General features: G+C 36.6%; 2 protein-coding genes across 2 annotated transcripts in view; both read right to left on the bottom strand.

Annotated features, from left to right (window-relative positions):
- The window catches only part of HSPA4L (heat shock protein family A (Hsp70) member 4 like), a 50,409-nt gene extending 29,453 nt beyond the window's left edge, over window positions 1-20,956 (bottom strand). The window contains exons 1-6 of the mRNA XM_058550031.1: window positions 20,714-20,956; window positions 10,153-10,210; window positions 7,902-8,042; window positions 4,941-5,063; window positions 2,389-2,488; window positions 1,889-2,022 (exon numbers count right to left, since the gene is read on the bottom strand). Coding sequence (XP_058406014.1) covers window positions 1,889-2,022; window positions 2,389-2,488; window positions 4,941-5,063; window positions 7,902-8,042; window positions 10,153-10,210; window positions 20,714-20,820 — 663 coding nt within the window. The 5' untranslated portion in view covers window positions 20,821-20,956. The remainder of the gene's footprint in view (window positions 1-1,888; window positions 2,023-2,388; window positions 2,489-4,940; window positions 5,064-7,901; window positions 8,043-10,152; window positions 10,211-20,713) is intronic.
- A 1,176-nt stretch (window positions 20,957-22,132) lies between these two features.
- Window positions 22,133-22,566, bottom strand: LOC131411613 (DDRGK domain-containing protein 1-like). Its single transcript, XM_058550636.1, has one exon. It carries the CDS (start codon window positions 22,526-22,528, stop codon window positions 22,133-22,135), a length of 396 nt encoding a protein of 131 aa, XP_058406619.1. The 5' UTR covers window positions 22,529-22,566.
- Window positions 22,567-22,969: the final 403 nt, after the last annotated feature.

Below are 22,969 nucleotides of genomic sequence, written 5' to 3'. Positions count from 1 at the left end.
CACTTTGAGTTACAGATCCATATATCATAATTAAAATAATATTCTAATTCTTCAATAATTGAGTTACAACAACTAAAACTTCAGCATCCTACATCCCCTGGTTCTATAAAAGCACTGAACAGGCAGGCCAAAAACCAAGATTAAGAGAGCAAACAAACAGTCCTAAGCATGTAACCTAAAACCAAACAGCCAAGAAAAACCAATCCAAAGATTAAATTTAAAATACTATAATTGGAGCCGGCCCCGTGGCTTAGTGGTTAGGTGCGTGCGCTCTGCTGCTGGCAGCCCGGGTTCGGATCCCGGGCTTGGATCCCGGGCGTGCACCGACGCACCGCTTCTCCAGCCATGCTGAGGCCACGTCCCACATACAGTGACTAGAAGGATGTGCAGCTATAACATAGAACTATCTACTGGGGCTTTGGGGGGAAAAAGTAAAATAAAATATAAAATAAAATAAATAATAAAATAAAATAAATAAAAAAATAAAATAAAATATTGTAATTGGTTTATTTATAGATCAAGAATTAAGCCTTCTATTATTAAAAAAAAAAAACCCAGGCTATTTTAATAAAAATATAGAAGAAACAAAAGAATACATGACAGACCAAAAAAGAAGAGAGAAAAAAGTGAAGAGGAGAAACAAAAATTTAATATAATAAGGTTGTTGAGCAATAAGCCCCAGCTAGTAGTTGGATGGAAGAGGAGTAGACAAGTCAGCATTTCACACTATAGCTCTTGAAAACATAGCACCAAGACATCTAGTCTCTCTCCCGAGGGTAGAGGGCACAAATGACTACTTAACAATAGTCACTACTAAAAAAACAGAATGCCACTGTTGGTTTGGTTCATCAGCTTTTTTCATAAGGATGGGTGTGAAATAGCGGTAAACATCATACTAGGATGTGAGCCTAATATGATTGGGACGTCATCCCACAGACTACCACGGAGAATTCATGGAGAGACTTCTCATGAGGTCCAGTATTACTCGAAATTAAATGCAAAATTATGTTGGTATATGACTAATACAAACATGTATCTTTCTGGAGAGAAGGGCCAAAGTTTTTATCAGACTTTCAAAGAGGTCTATGACCTAAAAATTACAGATAACTATTCTAAGGTATCTGCCAAAAAGGAAGGAGGGAAAATGATCTTTTTTAATTAAGTTAAAATTCAAGACTAAATACCAAGGATTAAACCAATTTATAGAAAACTACCCTATATTCAAGTATGAGTTATTTCCCTTTAATTTTCTGATTACACGGATGTTATCATAGTAACATAAACTGTGAGACACAAGGTTCTAAAAGGTGTTGGATAACCCAAAACATTTTATCTTTTAAGTAAATTCTACACATGTGCATAATGGAGAGAGAGAGTGTGTAAGTCTGGATAAGATAATCCATGTAAAAACGAATATAAAACCAAATATAGACTATAAGAAGATATGCACACAGGAGTAAATGCCACATTGTAGAAAATTATGATTAGGACTCCTGGATAGAAACGTTTCTAAAGACAATGGGACTCATTTTAGAAAATGTTTCCTAAGTTTATTTATGGATAAATATGTAATTTACACTCCTTGATAGCCTATTTAACGCCTCAACAATAATAAAAATAATCAACACATATTATAGTTTCCAAGCATTTTATGTATATTAACTCATTTTGTCCTCAAAATTCTATGAAGTAGTTACTAATATTATCCTCAGGTGAGGAACATGAGGTTTAGGGAGGTTTAAAGCATCTTTAACTTTAAGCAACTTGCTCAAGGTCACAGTTTTTAAGTGGCACAGCCAGGATTTAAACGCAGGCATTAGGTTCTCTATATAGTCTTACATGCTCTTAACCTTTAAGGTTCAATACAGCGAATCATTTATTTACTTACTTTAAGTTTTCCTTTGTTAAAAGCACAAACTGAGACCTGGTAGGCAGAATGTCCCATATCAATAAATATTACATTTCTTGGTTTCTCATCTAATGGGGGAAGATCCTGTTTATAAATTCCATATGCTAGCGCAACTGTGTAAGAACAAAGAATTAGGTTAATTTCAGCATAGCAATCACTTGGAAAACAAAGGATAAGACACTTTGATACTGCACTTTAACACACAGTAGAGTAACACAAATCATTAGTTTCAAAGTAAATTAACTTTTCATAATTTGGTTGTTTTTATTTTTGTCTACCCATCTATAACTAGAATATTAACAATTCTTATAGCCAATGTAAGACATGTTTAACCTCTGCCAAAATGTTGTACTCCAAAACCACAAGATTACAAGAACCAGTACATAACAGAGTTAAAAAAATAAATGCTTTGCATTAATTAGAAAAAAAACTTTAACAGTATTTTTCTGACAGTGATTTTCAAATTGCAAAGTGCTCACCTGCAGTAGTTTCATTCATCAACCTTAAACAATTTAAACCTGCAACCTGGGCTGCGGCCATCACAGACCTTCTCTCAGCATCAGTGAAAAAGCTAGGAATCTTATTTAAAAACAATAATTAAGCATATTAGTTTGATGTAATAGATTTTAAACATTTCATCAATTAAAAAATGTAAAATAATTGCACTAAAACTTATGCACGGTTTAAGGCCAAGAATGGTGTTCTAATTAAGTAAATGAGAAAAAAATATTCGTGCTTTTTCTGTTTTTGTTTAAGACTGGCAATTTCCATACCATAAAGTATTGACCTAAAGTGCGAACACAAATTCAAAGCAATTAATAAGATGGAATAATATTGCAAGATTTCCAAAATATGTTAATCCGAATCCCTCTTGTGTCGGTCTGGTCTATAAAAAAATATATTTGTTCATCTTTAATAAGGAAAAATTGAAAACTCAAGTCTGTTAAAATGAGATTGCCTAAATATCTTATGGTATATCCATATAGTGGAATCCTACGTGGCTGTCAGAATCTGGTAGATCTGAATAGTCATGGAATAGTATTTTTATTACATTAAAAAAAAAAAAAGCATGTATAGTGTGATTTCATTTTTGTGTATGTATCTGGCTACCAGAAGAATATAATCTCGAATGCTTACAATGGTTATTTTTCAAAGAGGAAGGGGAACTATATTGCAGGGGACTTATGATGAGTATGTATTTCTCTTAAAATCACCAAAAAACATTTCTATTAAAAAATAAATTTAGACTTAAACTTATAATTAAGGTTTACACATACTTCTATCAAACTAAGAAAGCACTTTGATTTGGTCTACAGATTTCTAAAAAGCTAATTAAGTATATTTATGTACAAAATGACTTGGGGCTCTTCCAATTTTAAGTTAGTAGTCCCTTCCAATCTTATTGATTTTTGAATTCAAAAATTTCACTCAAGAGACATTAATAACAGGAAAAGAACTTGAATTTTGATAAGCTTGTTTATCTTGATTTTGGTATTAGCCTTCTGACAAAAATCTAAATTATAATGGTTCATTTAATATTCATTGAGCACTTATGTACCAGGTATTTTTATAGCCACTAGGGATATAGTAGTGCATAAAATAGAGAAAAAGACTTTCCCTTCTATAGCTCACAGTGGGTCTACTGCACTAACTACAAAGTTAATAATGGCCAAGTAGTTCACAATGCTCTATTCTGACACCAATTTCTGACATGAAGGTAAAATCAAGTATAGTTAAATAAACAGGACTATATTTGAATTTAAGATGAGTTTTTAAAATTTGCACCATTATGACATACACTTTCAAGTTGCAGTATAGTGGAAGAGTTATGAGTATAGGCTTGGGAATGAACTATCTGGGTCTGATTTCTGGCTCTACCACCCACTATCTGTGTTGATCCGGGGCAAGTTATTTAACTTCTCTGTGCCTCAGTTTTTTAATTTGTAAAACTGGGGTTAATAATATCCTACCTCATAGAATGGTTCTGAGGATCAAATGGGTTAATACACATTAAATGCCTATAACAGTGCCTGGGCAATGGCAAACTCCACTATTTACTATTACTAAATGGCTGGAAAACAAAATATTAAGCTCTAATATTTTTGTCTCATTTAAAAAATTCCAAATACCTAAGAAAAAAATCTGATTACTAAATTCATTGAAGAGTTCATAATCTGATTCTATTTTTCTGATGACATGAAACTCTTGAATTTATGTAGCCAAGTTTAATAGTATTAGTAATATATTCACATTTAGTTGACAACATATAACTTAAAAACTCGTTATCAATATATAAGAGATAAGATAAATAAATGTTTTTTATTTATTTTGTATTGTATACTGGAAATATGCTAATAAAGTAGATCTCAGGTGCTCTCAACACACACAAAAAAGGTAACTATATGAGGAGATGGATATGTTAATCAGCTTGGCTGCAGTAATCATTGCACTATGTATATCAGAGCATTATGTTGTACACCTTACATACAAATAATTTTTATTTTAAAAAGGGCACAAGGGAATTTTGGGGGGTGATGAACATTTTTATTATACTGATAGTGATGATGGCTGCATAGGTCAAAAGTTCTGAAAGTATACACGTTAAATATATCCACTTTATCATTTAAAAAAAAAATCTTTTCTTTCTGATACAGAATATACGCAATCTCAAATTCACAACTGGGAATTTTCAACCTTCATTCACCATAAAATATTAGGTCCTTAGAGGTGGGAACTTAAATGCTACCTGGAAAGATTCTTAAGATAAGTGGCAGGTACAGCAGTTACTAATTAATCACATACATTAGTTTTTTGAAGATTCACTGATTATCACAATCAACTTTATGGGAAACTCAATCCTGAACTTTACCAAACAAGGTGATTTTTTTTAAATGTGAAAGTAAAAATACATTCAGATTATTTACTGGATAAGGGTAGAAAGAGTAAAGAAAAGGGAGAAAAATATTTCAATATAACATTAATACATCGAAAAATATGATTGAAGGGTATTCATTACTGAAGTAAAACTTACTGAAATCACACAGTCGGCCACTGGTTTCTTTAAAGCATTTTCTGAAGTCTCCTTAAGCTTGGCCAATAGCATTCCAGTAACTTGCTCAATTGCAAAAGGTCTTTCTTCTTCTAGGTATCGCACCTAAAACCCAAAGTTGAGATATTTATTAAGAGTCATTTATTTATCCAACAAGTATTTTGTGAGCATCTGTTCTATACATGATGGATATACAACAGTGAAACATGTGAAGTCCTTGCTCAAGGAAGTTATTTTCCAAAAAGACTGTTCTAGTACCACAACCACAATTTCTGAAGTTCCAGCATAACTTACACATAATATTACAAGCAAACAAAGTATTTTCAAGTGTCTTTACTTGCTCCAAATCGCCATCTCCCACAAAAGCAACTTTTATCACTCACTTTCCAAGCAAACAATGAAGGAGAAAAAGACCAAATAATTTTTCTTTTAAAATTTAGAACTCTTCCTGGGTTTAAAATGAAAGCTTTAGTCATACAGTTTTGGGAAAAGGAAATGAAAACATCAGGGGAAAAAAAGAAAAGAAAATTCCCTTATTAAAAAAATACAATATGTATTACTTCAAGGTTTCTGGGGATAATTACAAATTAAACAGAGTGTATATACAAAATTTAAAAATCATTTTTTTAGACCAAATAATCATTTCACCGTATAGGTTTAAGACTAGGTTGCATTTAAGCACATAAAACGAAACTTTACAGTGCGTTTTGACCAGGGAATACTGGAGAACCTGTACTTTATAACGACAACCACAAAATTTATAAGCAACATAAGGGCACAAGGGAGTTTTGGGGGGTGATGAATATTTTTATTATACTGATAGTGATGATGGCTGCACAGGTATATGCATATGCCATTTACCTGAGAACACATATAATAACTACATTTAACTTACAGAGGAAAAGGCTATGTCTTTTACCTCTGCATCCCCAGTGGGATGTTAGTGTAGATGTTATTCTGTAACAACTAAACTTTGGAAGAGGTTTAAAGAACTCTCAAGTAGCACAAAGTATGTACGTATACAAGTGTGTTAAATATGTATATATACTAAGATTTACTTTGAAACAGAACTAAAATTGATATCCATTTGCTTCCAAATCAATTTACAAGTAAATTCACAACGAAATATTATATGAAATTACTGCTTTTAAAGGTGGGAAGAAATCAAGCACTCTGAAATAAGGGGAAATGAATCAAATACAATGGTCTTAGTCTGATTATAGGAGGCACAACGATACAGTATTCTTTTGTATAATATAAATGTTAGATGAAATAAACATCAAAGTATATTCAAATGTCCAAAAAAATAAATTGATAAAATGCTTGAGGATTTGAATGTTGAAGATCTTCAATCTTCAAAGGATGAGGAAACAGTTCAAAACAAGACTGATTTCAAAGCCTCTTCAACTAGCTTACATGCACTCACTATGACTGCATAAAAATGCTATCAACGCAAAAATTAGGTTTTGGCTTTCTTTAAAAAATTTTTTTAACTGTTTGTCTGTTTCGTCAAACTACTTACAAAGCATGATTTTAAATTTTCTTTTTAAAGAATAAAAGTAAAAGAATTTAAGCAGTTTAAAAGAAAAACTGCTTCCCGTGGTCATTAACCAGAACTTATATCTAAAGGGCATTGGAATATTATTCTTTATCTCATTTATTGCTATCATAACCCATCCAGCTTCCTAGTCAGCAACCCTTGACCCACACATTTCACATAAAATATGGCTTCACAATTTGTCTCCTTGTCTTTAAACTCTCATGGTGTCTTCTTTGAACTCTTCTAACAGCTTCACGTCTCCTTACTACAATTCATCATCCATCCTGTAGTCAGAACCCTCTTCTAAAAATGGAAGTTATGTGCATAGCCTTAAAACATATATATCAAGTTTAAAATGGCTTTGAGATATAATTCATATAGCATAAAGTTCATCCTTTTGAAGCACACAATTCAGTGGTTTTTAGTATATTCACAAAGTTGTGCACTGATCACCACTAACTGTAGTACATTTCCATCACCCTGAAGAGAAATCCTGTACCCATTAGCAGTCACTCCTCACTCCCCCTTCCCTTTAACCCGTAACAACCATTAATCTACTTTGTCTCTATTGATTTGCCTGATTCTGGACATCCATATAAATGGAATGATACAATATTTGGACTTTTATATCTGGCTTCTTTCACTTAGCATGTTTCCAAGACTCATCTATGTTGTAGTACATTTCAGTATCCACTCCTTTTTATGGCTAAGTAATATTCCACAATATAGGTATACCACATTTGTTTATTCACTCATCAGTTGATGGACACTTGTGTTGTTTCTACCTTTTGGCTATTATGAATAATGATATTATGAACATTCATGTACAAATTTTTGTGTGCATGTATGGTTCAATTCTCTTGTGTATATACCTAAGGGTAGAATTCCTGCATCATATGGAACTCTATGTGTTTTGATGTATTCTGTTAGTTTTTGAAAAATCAATAGAAACATGTTTTTGTTAACCAATCTGTAACTTATTGTCTCAGGATGTAGAATTAAAAATCCAGAATCCATCTCTTACTTGGAAGAAGAGTTTATTACTTTTAACATGTTATATGAGTCTTCTAAATTAGAGAAAACTCATTATAGCAATTAACTTGCTTTTTGGATCTATTTTTATAAGTCACATACACCTCTGCCTTTATTCCTTAAAAATGGTTCACCTCTAAAAAGTTCTCCAAATAATTTTTCCTTGACAATAAAAGCATTGTTTGGATTAAAAAGATATTATCTAAATTAGAATTTTTTGCACTCACTAAAGCTTACTACAAAAACTGCCTGTATCTTGGTGTATATGTACTGTATCCAGAGGAAAAAAGTTAAATTACAAATAGGCAAATTATCGTATTTGGTTTCTTTAGTTTGAATACATGTTTGGACTCTAGGAATATAAAGCTTACCTTAACTCCTGCACTTCCATTAGGCATCTTCTGTAGCTCATAGGGAAGCCTGATTCTTTCGGTTTGCACAATGGGATCATCAAATGATCGCCCATGAAGCTTTTTGAAGCCATGAATTGTATTTCTTACATTCGTTACTATCTGTTGGCAGTAAACACTTTTATTTATCAATTACTAAATGAATGCAAAATAAACACTACGCTAATACTTGAGAACCACCACGTCTCCTTATCCTACACATCCAAGTTCAGAATTACACACAACCATTCATTTTTCTGGTTTCCCATTGACAGTAAAATTATACAACGAAAATGTATGCATCTTAACTATTGCCCCCCAAATTCTCCTAGGAATGTTAGGCTCAAAATTAACGTCTTCAAAAAAGAACAAAACTTTAAAACTTTTCAAATAGTACAATGAAAATCTATCTAGAACTCATCTCTTTGGTTTTCCTCAACATTTTTGCTCTAGTGAATTAGTATCTTTGGTTTCTCTTACTTCTTTCCACTTTCATTTCTGTGTTTTTATTTAACCCATATTTTTGTTGTCCCATTTTTCTTTTCCTCTCAATATCTAATTCTCTGTGAAACTTCTCACCTACTACTATGTTGCTTCCATTGCTGAGAACTGCTCCTAGGTTAGGCAAATTAAAACTCCTTCCATGTAGCACGGTGCCAAGTTAAAGAGTCTTAATTTGTAAATAGCTTGTATTTTGGCAAAGTGATTTTTTTTTAAACTAGAAATGTAGTTCAAACTATAGCATATTACTGAGATCCAGTCGCTGCCCTCTTAAGTGACCTTTAAAGCCAAATGGATATTGATCTTCCACCATGGGATAAAAACTATAAGATTCTAAATTACCACGTAGGTCCCTTTAGCTCTTCAAGAGAAATAACTTTATAGTTTGCTTTCTTCACAGACTAATATCTCTGATACACTTAGAAGATTAGCCAGAATATGAGATGTAAACTTTAGTGAAGGGGTTACTTTGGCACAAACCCAACATTTGTTTACGTACAATATGAAAGTTGAAGAGAAGAGAAAAACATGTTCATATATAGGCCAATTACAAGACAACTTTGATAAAAATTGCAAGCAAAAATTCCTGGATAAATGAGTCAATTATTCCTACAAAGTATGAGGAAAAAATCCTCATTAAAGAAAGTTATCTTATAATGAAGAAAAGACGACCCAGGTATATATTAAAAGATAAAAAGTAATTGTTAAGGGCTTTTGGTTCAGGGCAATAAACGAAGTCCAAGGAAAACAAACTTAGCATGGAATCTTAAAAGTAAATTTCTACTTATAAGCATTTCAGAAGCCTAGCAATATGAATACTTAAGTAGATTCCATGTAAAGTAGTGGTAGCCACACTTGGTACTATGGAAATGAGTTCCCCCATTTTTTCCACCTTCTTTTACAAAGACTGCTCACTTGTCATTGAAGTTTATAATCTAGATAGGATATCCCTCATAGAAAGTGACTATACAAGGAGAAACTGATGTCATATGGTAGCACACCGTAACTTCACAACTAAAGAGATTTTTTTGTTTTTGGTAAGGAACATTGGTCCTGAGCTAACATCAGTTGCCAATCGTTCTCTTTTTTGTATGTGGGATGCTGCCACAGCATGGCTTGATGGGTGGTGCATAGGTCTGCACCTGGGATCCGAACCTGTGAACCATGGGCCACCAAAGTGGAGAGCGTTAACTTAACCACTACACCACCAGGCTGGTCCCCCTAAAAGGAATTTTTAAAAATAAAACTCAAGAAATATTCTACAACTTAAAGCAAAATGTATCTAATAAAATACAAGATGTTAGGATCCATCATATTTTCATTTTCTTTTTTTTTTTTTTTTTTGTGAAGGAAGATCAGCCCTGAGCTAACATCCATGCCAATCCTCCTCTTTTTGTTGAGGAAGACCAGCTCTGAGTTAACATCTATTGCCAATCCTCCTCCTTTTTCTCCCCAAAGCCCCAGTAGACAGTTGTATGTCATAGTTGCACATCCTTTTAGTTGCTGTATGTGGGACACCGCCTCAGCATGGCTGGAGAAGCGGTGTGTCGGTGCGCGCACGGGATGCGAATCCGGGCCGCCAGTAGCAGAGTGCACGCACTTAACTGCTAAGCCACAGGGCCGGCCCCTCCTCATTTTCTTTTTTGACTCTTAATTACATAAAGTGGGAGCTTAGTTACCAAGATTCAGTTAATTCTTCCTATAAGTCAAAACATCTACATTAACAATTTACCTGGCTCTTAGCTGCATTTCCAATGGCTCGAGTTCTTGATCCCAAAGATATACAGGCCCTAAACAGGGAAAAAACACAAAGTTTGTTCCCATGGCATTTTTATATTAATGTGCTATTGTTCTGCTTCTCCTTATACAAAAATTAACTAAAAGGATTAATAAAATCGTATTATTTTAAAAACAGGTTACTGAAAATCAGAATTTTACACATTTTTAAACTTTCATAAGTAACAGAATAGTGGTCAAAATAAATGTTAGAATTCTTAAAAATGAGCTAATATCTAGCAACACTACACTGGTCTCCAAAATTTCGTTTTTCAAATTCTATTGGTCTATAACCTACTAAAAAAATTAACTGTATTCAGTAAGGCCAGGCTGCCTGGATCTAAAACCCGGCTCTGCCATTAACAGCTGAGTAACCTTGTAGAAATTACCTAACCATTATTTGCCTCAGTTTCCCATCTGGAAGATAGTAATGATAATAATACCTACTCATAGGGTTGTATCAGGATTAAATGAGTGAATATAGGTAAATGCTTTGAACAATATGATTGCTGTTTTTATTACTGCATCTAAATATAATTCTGCTTATAAAAGTGTAGAGTAACATTTTCATCAAAACACCATTTCATGTTATGATTCAAGAAAGTGTTTCCATGATTTCAGTTGTAATTACAGGTAACTATTCATTCAAATCAACAAATATTTACAGGCATTGTGTGTATATTAGCTACAATTACTGTCCTTGGAGAATTCATAGTCTATTAAAAAATCAACATATAGGATTATGAATGATACTAGCAAAAAAGAATAATCACTTCTAAATAACAAAGCTTAGGAAAACCAAAAAGAGGTGATTTCTTTAAGACTTGATAGAAGAGAAAGCATTTTAATATGTATTTGTTTTGTTGAAAAGGACATTCCTGGTATGTAGGTGTATGTCTATTCTCAATATGATAGTCAGAATGATCCTCTTAAAGACTAGGATCATGAAACTCCTCTGTTGAGAACCCTCTAATGGTGTCCTCTCTCACAAAGTAAAAGCTTACGTCCCCTTAACAGCCAATAAAGGCTTTCACGGTCTGGTCTTTGGCTGTTCTACCCTGTAACTTCAATCTATGCACACTGGTCTTGCTATTTCTACAACAGGGCAAGCACACTTCTGCCTCAGGGCCTTTGTACATGCTGTTCTCGCTGGAACATTTCTAAATATATCTACATGCCTTGTGCTCTCATTTCTCTCATGTCTCTGCTCAAATGTCAGTTTATCAGAGACACCTTTTCTGACTATCTTATATAAACAATATTTCTGCTCCTCCCCAACACATACATCTCTGTTTACTGAATTTAATTTTTCTCCATAATGTATCACCATCACATAAAATTTACTTATTTACTGAAGGTATCTACACACTAGGGTGTGAACTCCATGAAGGCAGATAATATATGCCCCACTGCCTTGATTTGCGCTACCCAATATGGTAGTCACTAGCCACATGCAGCCAGCAAAATTTAAATTAACTAAAATTAAAAATTCAGTTCCTTACCATTAATCACATTTCAAGCGCTCAACAGCCAAGTTTCAAGTTCTTAAGAGCCACATGTGGCCAGTAGGTATACAGAGAACAGAATATACATAGAATAGAATAGATATACAGTAGATTAGAAAGTTCTACTGGATAGCTAGATCATTGTCTGGTACATAGTAAAGGTAATTACTGAATGAATGGAAAGATGGCTCCCAAAGGTAACGCTTATTTGGAGAGTAGGAAGAACACAACTTGGCTAGTTTCACAGGACATTTTGATAGATGTTATTGGGGCCAGATTATACAGGGTCTCAAATGACAGATTCTAAATTTGAAATTTATTTCAGTAGGTAATGGGAATTCATTAAAGGCTTTTGAATAATGGAGAGAACACTCCATACTTATATATAATACAAACTGAAGAGGAAAGATCCCAGGATAGTGCTTTTCAAGGGTTGAACAAGACACTGTTATATTGGGGAACACTGGATTTAAGGGAGGCAAGCAGTTAAGTTCATCAGTCAATTTAACAGATGTTTGTTGAGTAATTACTATATACCTGGCACTCTGTGAGTTACTAGAGATATAATAGTGAGGGGAAAAAAGAAAGACATGATTTTGGCTCTCTTGGAACTTACAGTGCTGTAGACTCACATAAATAAAAGTAGGTGCTACAAAAGAGGGTGCATATGGTGCTACGAGAGTAGATAATAGCAGAAATTGACCTCAAGGAGGAGGATCAGGATAGGCTTACCTGAGGAAGCAATGAGGTTTGAAGGAAGAGTAAATGATTATGGGATGGAAGTAGGGGAGAGTTTGAAGATCATCATTTTGACTACAGTGTGAACTAGTGGGAGGAGGGCTAGAAGGTATCCGTAATCTATCAGGATGGTGGCAGCTGGGACAGAAGGAGAAGGAATTAAGAGAAATGTAGAAGGTAAAACTCAAAGGACTTGGTGATGGACTAGATCTTCACTGTCCAACACAGTAGCCACCAGACACATGTGGCTATTAAGCACATGAAATGTGGCTAGTCTGAATTGAGATGTACTTATTATTAAAAGTGTGGAATACCTTCTAGACTTTGAAGATTTAATATGTAAAAAGGAATATAAAATATCTCATTAATTTTAAAATAATCATTACATTGAAATAAGATTTTGGATATAGAGTTAAATCAAACATTAAAATCAATTTCACCCGCTATCTTTTTAATGTAGCTACTAGAACATTTAAAATTACATGTGTGCCTCACATTATTTTTATTTTTTGGTGAGGAAGATTAGCCCTGAGCTAACATATGTTGCCAATCCTCCTCTTTTTGCTGAGGAAGATTGGCCTTGGGCTAATATCCGCGGCCATCTTCCACCACTTTATATGTGGGATGCCTGCCACAGCATGCCTTGATAAGCAGTGCGTAGGTCCGCGCCCGGGATCCGAACCTGAGAACCCTGGGCCACTGAAGAGGAGCACGCAAACTTAACCACTATGCCTCTGGGCCTGCCCCACATTATGTTTTTACTGAACAGTGCTGGAATAGATAACAGGAGGAGGCAAGTATCAAGAATAACATCTAGGTTTCCAGTTTGCATAAGAGGATAGATAGTGGTGCCACTCAGTGAGCCAGAAAACACTGTAAGAGAGACAGGTTTGGAGAGGGACAATCAGAAGTTCTATTTTGGACATGTTGAGATTAAGGTATCTTTGAGACATCCAAGCAAATATATATTTAGAACTAAAATGTTAAAGATGATACACAGGTGTAGGAGATAACAGAAGTTACTCTTCTCTAATTGTGATCTGGTGAAAACAGGAAAATTAGGGTATAGCAGGAATCAGTGGTTCAGGTGACATCTTCACATCTTCCAAATAACTCTTTGATTCAATAAAGTCTCTGCCAGAGTAGATATTTGCATACCCAATATGGCAATCTATGTGGATGGTTGGTATTCCATCCTATAATTCAGAGAAAAGATGGATTTGTCATCTCTTATCCTACTTTATAATCTTTCTCTCAACTCCATTATTTGGACACACTTCTGAATACTTTTAATTTTTTTATACTACGCTACCATCACTTGAGTGCACAGAAAATCTTATTCTTAGGTTGATTCTCATGAGTTTAACTTCTGTTAGAACACTAAATCCAAATAAGATTGATTCAACTATCATTTATTAACTGCTAAATTCTTTGAAATACGCTTCATACATATACCACTTCCTAGAGAAAGTTAAACAATTACCTTTATCAGATATTCTCTGAAGTTAAAAGTAGACAACTTTTAAAGTTAAAAAAATTTAATGTTATAGTTTGGAAACACCCAGTTTCAATAAATAAAAACCCTCCTCACATAGCTAAAAGTCTTTAAACGCCTTCCTTCAAATTTTTTTTTCAAAAAGATTCTAGAACACAACCATTAAATGAGTATCTGCCAAGGGTTTTCAGAAAAATCAAAATAAATTAAATACCTATTCTCTCTCAAAACTTTTACCCAACTTTAGTAATATTAAGGGAAATAGACATTATACCACATATTAGGCTGACAAAAGTTTTTATAGGAAAGGATATTCAATAGTTTATCCAGATGTATACCACATAATCCACCTATATTATACTTTTTATAGATTATTTTAACTACGATTTAGAAATTCCATTTTATATCTAAAAACAAACAAATGGAAGGATTACAATGCAGCTTAAAGCTATAATATCCAATCTGATGTTACCACCATAGTGGTAGTCCAAGATTCTTAAAGAATGTCACAAAATTCTAAACAAACAAGCAAAACTTCTAAATGTCCTATGTCACTTTTAGTAGAAGAGGGACATAAAAAAATCAAATGACAAGATGTTACTTCAATAAAGTTGTATTTGTATTTTCCCTTAAAATTTAAGATTAATTTTGTCTCTTTTACAAAGCTATTTTTATAAGGACAAGCATGATTATGTTGGCGAAAATACATACTGCCAGCAGACTAAGAGATTTCTCACTTAAGAGGTGAGCACTCTCTAAATTGGTTTGCTTCTTTGTCAGTCTCCATACTAAGGATTCAAAACCTCTTGATTTTACCACTTATGCTTTAAAAATAGCTGTATTTAAAAAATTTCAGCTTTCCCTTGCCAGTTTCCATAGAATCACAATTATTATTTATAGCCTCTTCTGCAATCTTTGAGTAGATGCTAAAAAACACAATAGGGGAATTAATGATGATATGAGAGAGCAATCAATTGGTTTAAATCAAGGGGTCAGCTCCTTACATCGCCAGTTTGGCTCTGAATCAAACTGTCAACTGCTGAGCAACTAGTTTCAACTATGGTTGCCAATATGTCCATAGAGCAGGATTTCTCAACCTTAGCACTAAACTGACATCTTGGGCCAGACAATTCTTTGTTGGGCGAGTGGGACTATCCTGTGCACTGCAGGATTTTAAAGAGCATCCCCGGCCTCTACTAACTAGATGCCAGTAGCACTCCCCCTTCCCACTCCCACATATTGTCAGATGTGCCCTAGGGGGCAAAATCTCCTCCAGTCGAAAAACACTGCCCTATAGCATCATTTTCCAAATAGTGTTCTGCGGAATATAATTCCTTAGAGGTTCACGTAAGTTGGGGAAACATTCTTTTCTTGGAGTGTTTCAATGCTTATAAACAAATTAAGGGATCTGAGAAGTTCTGCAGTAAAGGAAACATCTGGTTATTATTTCCCACACTTAACTATCTGGAAAAAAGTTGCCCTAGAAGGGGGTGGGGGAGACATATTGTTGCCCTTGAAAGGACTTATTGTTGCCCTTTGCTTTCTAGCTTGCTACTTAGAAACATAAGACTTCTAGGCATAGATGATTTAATAATAACAAAAACTTTTCAATATTTCAATATGGACAGTGGATAAAAATTTTAACATATAAAAATTTCTTTAAGTTTCCAAATGCTTTTAGTAAGCATAATTCATAAATCAGTTCATAACTTGAAACCATTAACAGAAATCACACAGACGTTTACAGAGGTAGACAATATTTAAAAAGCTGATTAGGTACATTAAATTACATACATTATTTAAGTATTAACAGAACAGATACATTATTTGAAAAACTGATTATCTTGCTTAAAATCCACCAGTTCAAAGACAAACAGCAATGTACAATAATTTCAAAGTTCTTTTGATTATGATTGCCTAGACCAAGGGTTTGCGAATTAACACCTGCCACCCATTTTTGTAAATAAAGTTTTATGAGAACACAACTATGCTCATTATTTTGTATTGTAGTGACCACATACTAAAAAGACTATCAATGGCATGTTAAACATCTTAAACTCATTATAGATACTATGTAACTTGTACTTACCATTCCTTGCCTTCTAGAAACTTTTCAGAATTTCTCATCCACAAATTCAAGGCATTCAGGATTCATTTTGTTGTAGATAGTATTCATACTAAAAGATTTTATAGTCCTAGCTTTGGCCATGCTAAAATGTGAGCCATCTGCCCTTCTACTAATCTCAGCACAATTTGATTGAGGAAAAAAAAGCAAAGATATTCATTGAATTTTTATCAATAGAAAAATAATACTTTGAAATGTCCACTAAGAACAGTGTACCTACCAATGGAATACTATATAGCCATTAAAAATGAAGTAAATTAGAGTCGAGATATCTACAATATATTTTGAAAAAAGCAATTGCAAAATACGTATAATTCTACTTTTGTTAAAAAAATTAAAAAAAAATCCCAGTTATGTACAGATACTCGCATATTTGCAGAAAAACAGAAACACACACTAAAGTTTAGGAGGTGACTGAGAAGGGAAAAAGGGGGAGATTTACTCTGTATATTTCTTCAGCATTTAAAATAATTTAAATCAAAGTTAGCATAGGCTCACAGTAAAACAGACAAACAAAACCAACTCATATAGTAGAAAGACTATTTAATAAAAAATGTAAAACTTGCCTCCTCTCCCCAAACTGCCATCACCATAAAAAGTCCTCCCACCCAACTATAACCACTGTTAACCTCTGGAGTTTAGCATTTTCTACGTACAAAAATTTTTAATGCCCCAACGTAAGTGATTTCTACTTTTGTGCACTGAACAGGACATCTCATATATTTGAAATGTAGTGTATAAATAATATTTTCCTATTATTCACACACTAGTAAAAAAATAGAAAAAAGTAATGCAGAAAACCTGAGAACTGAATATTAAGTCTGATCATACAGAACTTTGATGATAAAACAATACATCTAACAAAGATCTCTTGAAACGGTTTCATTAAAAAAACCCATTTTCCTTATTGTAAAATATGTTCATAAAAATGTAAAACATTACAGACTACATATTAAATGCACACCATCCATAACTATTTCTAAGAAATATTCATTGTTAATAGTTTATAGTCTCCTACACTGCTTTTCTCCATGTTTATACTGACATATTTTTATATTTTTTATGAATTTTTAAATAAGATTTTTTACATGTTCTTAAAATAACTTAAAAGCATATTAAAATGACACTTTAAAAGATAACACTTCTTAGAAACTAGTCAAAAGTACATGAGTTTATTGATATCACAGCAAAGATGATTCTCTATACAATAACTGCCTAGCCCGGTAATCTGTTTCTGATCCTTACATCCCCATTAACCTAGTATGTATATACTAGTCTTACCCCATCGGATAATAAAGGACCTTGGGGTTCTGGGCCAAAGAGGCCTGAAACTGAATCCATTTTATTGCTTACTAGTTCTTGGCCAAGATACTTAACTTTGCTTTAGGCTTCTTACGGAAAAAGATAGCTAGTATTACCAAACTCACAGAATTGGTGTGATGTGTATGACAGCGCAAGCACAACGTCACACACAGCAATCACTATTATCAACACAGGCAGTGTGTTTTGGTTGACCACATGCTTTAATGTGATATTGAATGAGGATTCTTGGCTGCAGTTTTCTTTTCCCATGAGTGAAACTAATCACTTTGATATAACTAAGGCTGAGACAGAAATTTCAATCCCCACATCTATACTTAATTTACAAAGATATGTAAGGCCTCAAAAATTTGCACAGTCAGTAATTCTACTTGTAGGAATTTATTTGAAGGAATTAAGGGTCAAAAATTTAGTTACAAAGATAGTTACTGCAGCACTGCTTATAAAAAGAAAATATAAACAACCTGAATGTCCCAATAACGGATGGATTAAATTAAGGAAATGATTATACAAACACTAAACTAATGGTATAGCAATGTTTTACATAGAGAAAGCTTAATAAACAGAAAATGAAGTATAACCCACCCCTGAAACACATACACAGAGAAAGCCATCTGGAAGTTTTATTTCTGGCTAGAGGGATTATAATTTTTATTTTGATCTTTTAATGTGCCTGCATTTCTACAACGAACGTGTACCATACTATTTGTGTAATAATTTTTTAAAATAAGGCAGTGCTCAAAAAAAACTGAGTTAATTTTTTTCCTCTTCAATTTTTGCATGTTAATTTCCTTCTCCCTCTTCAACTTATGCATAAGATGAGCAAAGAGGCTAGTACAAGCACTCCAACTTTACAGAAGGTGAATCTGGAGAATTAGTAGGTTAACTTACTTGCCCTTGTTCCCTTAAATGTAGGCCAAAGCTTAAGCAATTATTATTTTCATTAAACTGTCCTTGTGTTTATACCATGGGATCCTCCCATGTACACATAATTATGTTAAAGAATGAACCAAAGGTGAAAAAGTATGGATGCTGAAACCAACAAATTGAACATTTCCCTCCTCTTTTCCACAGGATCCTTTTATAATGTATTTGAGTCTTGGAAATAGCTGTGTCACATATTACCCTGATGTCAGCAACTGGAATACAGAAAAAAATTTTTGAAAAGCTGGTTTATATGTATTATTAACTACTGTAGTGTATTAGAAAAGATATAGGTTCTCTAATGGTTATAACGTTGTTTTGCAAGATCAACATTCAATAAATAAATGTCCAGGGATCACGAAGGGCTACGGTTTCACTCAATAATTTAAGTCCCACAAAGTAAACATAGTAAGAACACTGGACTACAGTGAAGAATTAGTTCAATAACAATAAAAGATACACTCCTGAGGTAAAAGATAGTACACAGCCATGGAAAGAAGGGCAGAGTTGCTGATGGAAGCTAAGAATATGATCCTTCTACCTTAGGAACTTTCTAGTTTGGATTAGGATCATTAAATCTAGATATTAGTAGTGGCTCTCTTACAAACAAATCAAAAATATCATATTAAAGCTCAGCCACACAGAATTAGCCAATGTGCCTAAGAACAGTAACAAAGAGACTTTTAGAAGACTCAAATGAGCAGCCTAATTTTTAAAGAACTCTCCTTGTATGTCTCGCCAGGTTCTTTAAAGAGTCACAGACTCACTACTAAGATTTCTGAGCCTGGAAATGCACTGTCTGTTTTAGAGTTCTGATTTCTGATCTTTTAGGATAAGGCCTTAAGGAGAATGTCCATCCTACCTCTCACTTTTTCTCCATAGGCTAAGTCCCTGAAGCCAAAGACTGCCCCCATTAACCTCTACTCTGCTGCAACAGCAGAGTGGAATTTCCTGGTCCTTTTCTGGCAGAAGCCCATATCTGTTGAGGCTTAAAACAAAATCTTGTAGACATGAAGTCATAATAGTTCACAATTACTGCTTCAGCCTCTCATTGTGCATAAAACCCAGAAAAAGATGTAAAAAGGAGAAGCAAGAGTTCTAACAGTACTATGAAGATTAACTGACCTATGCTCATATTTGAGAATATAAACATACAAAATTCCACAAGAAATATAATGCATACATCTAGAAAAAGGTGGTATAAAACTTTCTAGAATATTCTTTGAAAGAAACCAAAGCACAGACTGCTTCAAGTAAGCTACTTGAACAACTCCTTAACATATGTTAAAACAAAGGAATTCTGGTAATTTAATCATTTAAATGGTTAGCCTAACACTGATCTTGGTTAAAATTAGTCTTATATTTGAAGTATTATGTTTTGGACTACTCCAAATGGTCAAATTAATATGTTTAGTTACCTTTCCATAGAAAGTAAGACAAACTGTTGATTTCCTTATAACATTACCAGTAACAGGAGCCTATAAGCAGCAGCTAGTTTTTCATATCCCTGTCTTAACTACATTCTTTGCCAACAAACTTCCCAGACCAGGGAAACAATGGAACATGTGGAAACATGTTTCCATGACATAACGCCACTCCTTTTAAGTCTTTCATCAAGTGTTCGTAACAGAATCACTCCACAATCATGTTTATACAAGACAGCTGCTGCGGACTCGCCCACAATTCATTCTGTAGAAACAGCCTTTTGACAGGTTCCAACTCCACCACTTTCCATTAATGGACGTACATTACCCATGCAAGAGGCCAACGCCTCCCATTCCTGACTCTCTCGAATTCTCAAGGACACTGGGGTAAAACCCTGCACATCTCAACCCCTTCTCAAAAAAAAAAAAAAAAAAAGGCTTTCTGGGCCAGATGAACCTGCAACTCATCTGATGTGTGCAGGCTAAGCTTTCACTTCTCACTTTCCAGAGAGAAAGGTGTCACGCAGAGATGGAGAAAGCACAAAGGGCAGAATGAATGAAGAAGTCTTGACTCAGCCAGCCGGGGACGCCCACCCGCCCGCGGCCGAAAATCCCACGCAAGCCCCACCTGAGGTAAGCAGAGATCTTTCTCCAATGTTCGGTGAGTTGAGGCGGTCCCACACCAGCCCCTTTCCCGAAAACTAAAGCAGGGCCGCTGGGGAACAGAGGCGGGGGGGGGGCGACGACACACACGTGTGGGGGTACAGAAAGGAGAGATGCGCAAAGTATTAGCCGTAAGTCCCTGTCCTTGAAGGGAAAACAGCTGTGCAGAGCGAGGAAGTCCGACTCCCACCCGGGCCGCCACGAGCGGTCTCTCGGGACCGCAGCTGATGGACCGCACCTGTCAAGGGCTCTGCGCGCACCAGAAGAAACCCGCAGGCGGGACCACCGTAAGGGTCGGGGTTACGACCAGACAAGGCACTTACGGGGTACACCTGTCGCTGTACTCGTTGGCGATGGTCTCGATGCCGCCACTCCTCGCTACAGCGATGTAGCAGTTGAGAAAGCCGAGGTCAATGCCAACCACAGACATCCCGCCGCCTGAAGGTCGGGGTGCTGGTGCTGAAGCCTCCTGTGTGGGAACCGCGTCCTCTTCTGGGCTGTTGCTCCTGGGGCTTCGACTCCTACGGGAAGCAAAGGAGAGATGACCCGAAGTCGCCAGACAGTAAATCTAGGGCAGAACGTCAGGGAATTGCGGGGGAGGTGGAGGCCATCCGCGCCGCAGCCTCCGCCGCCTCGATCTCTCTTCACTGCGGTTCGGCCGCCTCCAACCGGCAGTTACTGGGGTCTGCGCCTGCGCGCTCCGCCGCCGGAGAGGCGCGCGAGCCACGGCTCCGCGCCCGAGGCTGCCCCCGGCCTCGACTTCGGCCGCTTCCGTCAGCGCTCGGGCAACGGCTGCCCGAGATGCTGCGGGTTGGAGAAAGATCTGGAAAATGGAGGCAGCTGAGCCAGCCGGGGATGGGAGGGAGGGGAAGGCGGAGCGGGGGCGGGGGGAGATCAGGGAGGAAAGGAGGAGGGGAAGCGGGGCTGGCTCGCTCGCCATCGCGCGGCAGCTGGGCGCACTGCGGCTGGGCGAGGGGAGAGGCAGCCGCCCGGCCTGGCAGTTGACTAACGTATTTGGAAGCGCCCCTTTGGGTTGTTTTTGGCAACTAGGGGCATGCCTGGCACAGCGGCAGCATACGCCGAGGCCTGCAGGCGTGGGCCTGCCGCCGCAGCCGCGCCTTTTGCTTCGAGGGGCCGCCCGCAGCCCGCCTACCCACCCGTCGGCCTCGCCGCCCCGAGGGGCCCATGTGCCGCCGGCCGACACGCTCGCCGTCTGCCCGCGGGGTCCTGCCGCCCTCCCGCCCACCGCGCCCGGCTCTGTGAGGTGGCGCCCATTGTGCGGCGCGGCGGCGGCCTCGCCTCGCCCCAGTGGGCAACGCTGATCCCAGGGGAAGGAGTCCTTTTCGCTTTATAAGCTACAATGTCTTGTGTGAAAACGACTCAACAAATTTTAGTGATTTTTTCCCTCTTATCAGGGCTTAAAATACCAAAAACCAAACTTTTGTCAAGAAACAAGAGCACACTGACAACTTCCCTTTCATGTAGCTTCCTTCACACCATTCACACGTTCACACATGCAGTCTCCTCCACCAACCCTTCCCTCCGAAAACCAGTTTTACCGGAAAGTGACCTTACATATGTGTGTGAGTCACTGTGATACCAGGCAAGCCTGGGCATCGCCTCCAGCCTCCGCCCTTCCGTCCGCAAAAAGGTGCCCACTGTGGTCCAGCCTTCTGCCCTGCTTCATTTGATCAGCCTCTGTCGTCTGTCTGTCTGAAATTGAACCAAGTTATAGTTTACACTTACGAAGTTTGGCTGTCCGGTTCCTTCCCGTTCAGTTCTTCACGAGTTTCCTGTTCCTTCTCGCCCAATTCTTCGTATGTTTCCTCTTCCTTCTTGCTCAACTCCTCCTGTGTTTCCTGTTCCTTCTCGCCCAGTTCCTCGTGTGTTTCTTGTTCCTTCTCACCCAATTCTTTGTGTGTTTCCTCTTCCTCCTCACCCAATTCTTCGTTTGCTTCCTGTTTATTTGTTTCTATCTTGAAAGAGACTTTTTTACCAACTTTTTTAGCAGCAGCATCCTTAGTTGTCCAGTCCTTAAAAGCACTTAGACTTTTTACTACCATCAGTGCTGCAACAGCAGTAGCAGCAAGAATGGTTATAGCTCCTGCTGCTGTTGCTATGAGGAATATGAAATCCATTTTCAAAGGCAATACTGAGGAAACTCGATTGTACCGTATTATTTCCACTTTAGTCTTTCTACATTGAAGAATCGCACCTCTCTTCCATTTCACAAGCACATGGGAAGAGTGGTGTCTCCCTGTCGACGCCGTTCTCTCCAATGTGGCAGGACTCGGAGGAGGGGCCTCCCAGCAGGCGTTGCGTGAGCCGCGCAGGGATTGGGTCCCGCACCTCCCAAGAGAACCCTGGGCCCCCAGAGCAAGCTGCGCAGCTCATGGCTTCTCCAGTTTCTCCTCAGTTGACTCTTCAGCCATCATCCTTTTACGCCTACCACCATCTAGATTTATTCCAGAATATCCTGAAACTCTCCTACGACCATTTATTTATCCATGCTGTCTGTAAAACTTGAGAGTGTGAGAATGATTTTTCTATTAAAAAAACTTAAAATATCAAAGTAAAAA

Source organism: Diceros bicornis, chromosome 11, assembly GCF_020826845.1.
Source record: "Diceros bicornis minor isolate mBicDic1 chromosome 11, mDicBic1.mat.cur, whole genome shotgun sequence".
Taxonomy (NCBI): domain Eukaryota; kingdom Metazoa; phylum Chordata; class Mammalia; order Perissodactyla; family Rhinocerotidae; genus Diceros; species Diceros bicornis.
This window is presented reverse-complemented; position numbering and strand designations above follow the sequence as displayed.

Coding starts and splice junctions, on each gene's coding strand:
- LOC131411613 (XM_058550636.1), bottom strand. CDS start 22,528: ATGGATTTCATATTCCTCATAGCAACAGCAGCAGGAGCTATAACCATT.